Source organism: Octodon degus, unplaced genomic scaffold, assembly GCF_000260255.1.
Source record: "Octodon degus isolate 3935 unplaced genomic scaffold, OctDeg1.0 scaffold00272, whole genome shotgun sequence".
Lineage (NCBI taxonomy): Eukaryota > Metazoa > Chordata > Mammalia > Rodentia > Octodontidae > Octodon > Octodon degus.
In genome coordinates this window covers 1,253,401-1,259,380 of record NW_004524848.1, presented here as the reverse complement: position 1 = coordinate 1,259,380, position 5,980 = coordinate 1,253,401, and the positions used below count along the sequence as shown (strand labels likewise).

The following is a 5,980-nucleotide window of genomic DNA, read 5'->3' as shown; positions in this document are numbered from 1 at the left end:
AAGAAGAAGAAGAAGAAGAAGAAGAAGAAGAAGAAGAAGAAGAAGAAGAAGAAGAAGAAGAAGAAGAAGAAGAAGAAGAAGAGACAGAAGGGTGATTGAGGGAATTTTTAAAAATATATATGAAAATATGTGATAAACTGAATAGAAACCAAGATTGGGGGCAGTAGATGATGACCGAGCATTTGACCTGCCCTGAAGGCTCTGTTGAGGCATGGGAATATGAACCTGGGCTGAAAATCTTGATCATTGGCTTTATCCATTTGTGAACAGATTGTGTATATTAAGTATCTTCCAGGGAAATTAGGAAGATGAGACATATCTACGCTGTCTTCATAAAGTCTAAAGGGTCTAGTGGTACATGCATGTAGCGTGAAAGAGATTTCCGGGGTTTGCTGTTGGAAATCTTTTGGCTGTAGAAGCTCATACCTGTAACTCCAGCTACTCAGGAGGTTGAGGCAGGAAGATCACAAGTTAAAGGTCAGCCTGGGCAACATAATGAGATGTCATCTCATAGAAATAGACATTACTGGCAAATCACTATACTGTATAAAAGTTGGAGAAATAAAAAAAGCTAATCATACTGATAATTTTATTCCTGGTGGATGGTAGAGACTTGATAATTCTATTTGAAGGAGAGACTCCTTCCATCCACCTAATCCTTCACAGCATCTTACAAAGAGGTGCTCACTAGATCCTTAAATTTTTAATATGTATTTTTGTAGTCTGTTGCATATTGGCAGCTCCATCAGATAACATTTAAAAACTTCTTTAAAAATATATCTTTTCTATTCAATTAATAGAAGAAACAGCTGACTTAAAATGTGTGACAGGGTCTCTCTGTTGCCCAGGTTGGTCTTGAACTTCTAAACCAAGGAATCTTTCCTCCTCAGCCTCCTGAGTAGCTGGGATTACAAATGAATGCCACCATGCCTGGCCCAAGTGGATTTTTAAGTTGTTTGTTCAGGATCTTTAGATATAAGAAAGGTAAAGAGGCAAGACAAGTTCTAGATTTTATATCCTCCGATGTAGAATGTTTGTGATACTCATAGACCTATCCTATGGATTACATTTTAAAATAAATATTGCACAGAATGTGACCCACAAATACAGTGAATGAGGGCCAGGGAGATGACTCAGTAGAATAAGCACTTGCCTGGCAAGCGCAAGGGCCTGAATTCAATCCCTGGTTCCACAAAACAAAACAAACGTACAGTGAATGAATGTTTAAATTTTTAAAAAATTACTACATTGAAAGACACATGGGCATTAATCACCCTCAAAATATTCCCCTTGCTTCAGACACACTTTTTCATTGTACTTGCCTCTTTATGAAGCAATCCTTAACATTCTCTTTAGGTATATTTCCCTAGCTGCCTCAATGGCCTAAATCAGTTCAAACATTTGCCTTTCCTGGTCATTTTGGTTTTGCAAAAGAAACAGAAGTCAGACTATGTCAGATCTGGAAAGTAAGGTGGCTGAAGAAATACTGTAATATTTTTGACAGAAATTGCCTTAAGCCAGATGTGATGGACTAAAAATTCAGGAGCTTGAGGCAGGAGGATCACTACAAGTTCAAGGCAAGCCTGGACTGTGTAGTGAGTTTAAGACCAGCCAGAATTACATAGTAATATGCTGACTTGCAACACAGACAAAAGAAATTGTCTTAAAGAGTTTACCAACATGAAATGATCAACAAATATTGTGAATGTTTACCTTTCAAAAATTTAAACAGTATAGGACACTGTACCATGTTAATCCCCTCCAGAATACTCCCATACCCTTTGAACATATTTATCACATTGTTCTTGGCAATATGTGTTTTCCTGTAAGCAATTTAAAAAAAAATACTCAACTTACTTTTCATTTGCCACTTCTGTTTCTTGCTTCTGATTAACATCGGGGCCAGGGAAATGGCTCAGTGTAATCAGCACTTCTTTGGCAAGTGCAAGGGCTTCAATCCCTGGTTCTCCCCACAAAAAAGATTGACATCTATTCAGGTAGCTTAATTGTACCCTCAAGATGAGAGATAAGGAACTAGTGATTTATACCATGCCATATACACAACATCTTGTGATCATGTTTACTGCATTTGAAATTTAGTAAGACGGCACTTTCTCTGCTTGCATTGAGGTGGTGAGCTGTTTGCCTGGGGACAGAACGTCCATGGACAGCTCGGAGTTGGAAGGTTTCCCACAACCCCGATACCACAGCTTGTGCAGAGCCTCGCAGGAGTCCCCTTGATCCAGATTTCTGCAGGAGAAGCCCACAGCATGGCCTTATCCATGTCTGGAAATGTCTACTCATGGGGGAAAAATGATTGTGGACAGCTGGGTCTGGGCCACACCAAGAGTATGAATCATATTTTCAGATTCATATTGTCTACAATTGTATTGGTTAGATTTGAGGTGAATGGAGTGTAAACCTCCCTGTAAATGGTTCAGATCCTCACTTCCCTGTTCATTGTTCTTATAATTGAGACTGGTTCTAGTCTGTGTAAGATAGGAAAGGGATTAGGGATCAGAGCACCTGGAATCTGTTTCCCACTGCAATTTACTTATTTCAGGTCCTTGCCTGTCACTGACTTTTTTTTTTTTTTTTAATGTATTTAGTACACGATCTACAGGGTCTCGCTACATAGATTGGACTCGTAGTGATTCTCCTGTTTTCAGCCTCCTAAGCATTGGGATTACAGGTGTGCACCACCATGCCTAGTCTCAGCACGTACCAAAGGCAGGGCCAGATCATCAAGGCATTCCAGGGATCGAACCCCAGCTGCTGGGCTTGGCCTAAGCGAGTGCTTTAGTCTGCTGAGTTTCTGACTAGCACTTGTCATTGACTCTTTTAGAGGCTTGATTATCATTTATTTATTTATTTATTTAGGCAGACTGGGGATTGAACTCAGGCCCTTGCGCTTGCTAGGCAAGCGCTTATTCTACTGAGCCATCTCCCTGGCCCAGAGGCTTGATTATCTTTTTCTTGAAAGTGAAAAGTTTAGAAGAAATTACCCCGAGTTGCCTTTGTTATTAGAAAGGGGTATGAAAATTCTGCTTAGGAACTCAGCATAGCCTGATCTTATTAAACATGTGATTCCCATTTTGAGTTATTTCTGTAAGGCATATAGCAAAATTTCTCATGGTATAGGGCAACTTAACAGGCTACTCCTGTGAACCAGACTCTGATGCTTTATGTAGATATGATAATTATGCTTTAATTTGGGTCACTGGTAAAACACTGTATCTTCTGACACAGTCTGACCTAATTATGTAAGATAATCCTTAAGTCAGTATTAGACAGATACTCAGAGATAAGAGTAAGGGGAAGGTTAAGCTATTTTGCTGAATATGTAAGTGTGAGAAAGATATACATAAAGAAAAGATAGTATGAGTCAGGAATTGGAAATATCAGATGTATTCTAGTTGAAGATAACTGTTGGGAAAGAAAAGCATGAGCTCTACCCAACCCTTTTATGGGTTGGGGGTCCTTAGGTTTGACCCTTTGACCTCTTCCCTCTCCTCTCCCACCTCTATCCCTGGTACTTGGGCCTAAGTATGCCAACTTTGAGCTTTGTTGTCAGAATGGGATGGAAACTGTTGTTAGGTTGACAGGAAGCTGTCTAGGTGACTCTGGTGTGAAACTCAGCCTTTCTTTTTGGTCACTTGAGCTGTTCTTTCTCTGCACAGATACAGATTGTCCTGTCCTTGTTGACATACCAGACAATCAGAAGGTTGAGTTTCTGGCTTGTGGTGGTACTCACACTGCTCTCCTCACACAGGTGGGTGTGCCCCTGTCCCCTTTGTACTTGTTCGAGAACCTTTTGTGTGGGGAGTTAGTGTTTTCCAGAAGAGAGAGTCCTCCCTTCCACATGTGAGGCCATCCTGGTAACCTGGGAGCTTTCCTTCCCTGCTACTTTTGCTACCTAGGTACTGATGCAGAGGCATCAGTGAAAGTGACTTGTGTGTGGCATTTTTGTAGCATTTGATAAGAAGTTCACTTCCTTTAGGACGGGCTTATGTTCACTTTTGGTGCTGGAAAATATGGGCAGCTTGGTCACAATTCAACAGAGAATGAACTAAGACCCCGCTTGGTGACTGAATTCATTGGAAGTAGAGTGACCCAGATAGCATGTGGAAGGTAAGTTCTAAAGTGTCAATGATTATGATAAAACCCATGTAGTAAGCAGGTATTTCAATTGAATTTTGATCAATGTCTTTGAGATACAAATTACAAATATTTTCAAATGAAGATTTTAATATACATACTTACATAGTCATAGCAATCTTTTTATAGGTATATTTTTTCTTTTATTCTTTTTTGGATGTAGACAGCATACTGTATTCAAAGATTTAAGTACTCAATACTCCTGTATTAATCCCTTTCCTTTCCCTGACAAAATGCCCTACACGTTTAACTTCATGGCAAAGAGTTAGTTTTGGCTCAGGGTTTCCACTTGTGGTTGGCTGATTTCAAGGCAGAAACAGCATGACTGGATCTGGGCAGAGGGAGACTGCATGGCCCAGGGCTGCCAGGGAGCAGTAAGCGAGGAGGGAGCAAGAGACGTGCCTTTTTTGTTCAGGCCCCACCTCTGCCCAGCACAGGCATTTGCATGCTGATCATGGATTAATGTAATTATGAGAATAGTGCCCCCATGATCCAGTCCTCTTCCAGAAGATGTGTCCACCTTGGAACACAAAACTTTGTGGAACATGTTAGATCTAAACACAAGCACCCTATATAACTGAGCTATACACATTCTTAATTTTTTTAAATGATCAAACACATTTCCCGTTCTGTCACCACTTTAGTGAAATATCTTTAATTATTCAGAGGAAAATAAATAATTTTAGATTTATTTGCAAAAAAGAAACACATGAATCACAATTATTCATTAATGTAATTGCCCTCTCATAACCTCTTGGGGCCACATCCATCTTAGATACCTAAATCCTAAGTTGGGTGGTCTTTGGTAATGAGAACTGCATTAAACTGAAATGCTTAAGTGAGGCAGCATTTAACTTTCAAAGTGGCCTGATTTGAACATAGTGAAGTAGAAGACAATGCCAACCACAGTTTAAATGGAATATTTGGGGGGATTTTTATTTTGTAGCTCATTTTCTAAAAAGACAAAAAACATATCAACTATTTGAACTTTTGGTTATCAAATTTATCAGTCTTGGGCTGGCCAAATAATTCAGCGGATTAAAGCACCTGCAAGCAGGTTCAGGGGCCAGGGGTTTGATCCCCTGGCCTGCCATGCCAGCCCTGCCCCCAGGGCATGCTGAGATGGCAATTGAGACTGGGCATAGTGGTGTGCGCCTTTAATCCCAGCTCTTGGGAGACTGTAAACAGGCAGATCATTACAATTCTGGTCTAGTAGTGAGACCCTGAACACCCTGTAGACCCTTCCCTAAAATACAACAACAACAAAAAGATATATCAGTCTTATTTTTTTTTTTTTTGGTCGTACTGGGAATTGAACCAGGGACATTCTCTGTGAGATATACCTAAAGGTCTTTTTAGGTGTCTTACATCGAAGGTCAGAGAATACCTTCATGAGTCATCTATCCAGTGTAGTCCCTATACTCCACCATGAGTACAAAAATACCCCTCTATTGCTTGAGAAATAGTAAGTCTTCAATGGTTACTCCCTATGAATTAGACACAAGGTGGCCAGACCTTTCTTTGAGCAAGGCCAGATTTCCTACTACATCCCATTATGGGCAAATCAGAAAATCTCTGCATTAACATCTTTGGGCAGTAAGGTGGGAGCTCAGAGAAGATCAGCTAATTCAGTCTTCTAGAATGGCGAGAGGAGAGACTGAGAGATGGCTTTTAGGACACAAGGTACACTTAATGAAATAGTAGCTGTTAAGGGGCAGCACTTCCCAGAACAGAGACCCCCTTTGGCAGTATGTAACATCTTGGGTCTGGGTGCACATATAGTTTCTAGAGTCAGGCTGGGGAGATGGCTCAGTGGAATAAG

At 40.4% G+C, this 5,980-nt stretch overlaps 1 protein-coding gene across 1 annotated transcript in view; it reads left to right on the top strand.

The window, feature by feature from the left end:
• Herc5 (HECT and RLD domain containing E3 ubiquitin protein ligase 5) overlaps nucleotides 1–5,980 on the top strand; it is a 52,302-nt gene that overhangs the window by 1,787 nt on the left and 44,535 nt on the right. Inside the window, exons 4-6 of the mRNA XM_004646584.1 lie at nucleotides 2,131–2,349; nucleotides 3,681–3,772; nucleotides 4,001–4,131. Of these exons, the coding sequence (XP_004646641.1) occupies nucleotides 2,131–2,349; nucleotides 3,681–3,772; nucleotides 4,001–4,131 (442 nt within the window). The remainder of the gene's footprint in view (nucleotides 1–2,130; nucleotides 2,350–3,680; nucleotides 3,773–4,000; nucleotides 4,132–5,980) is intronic.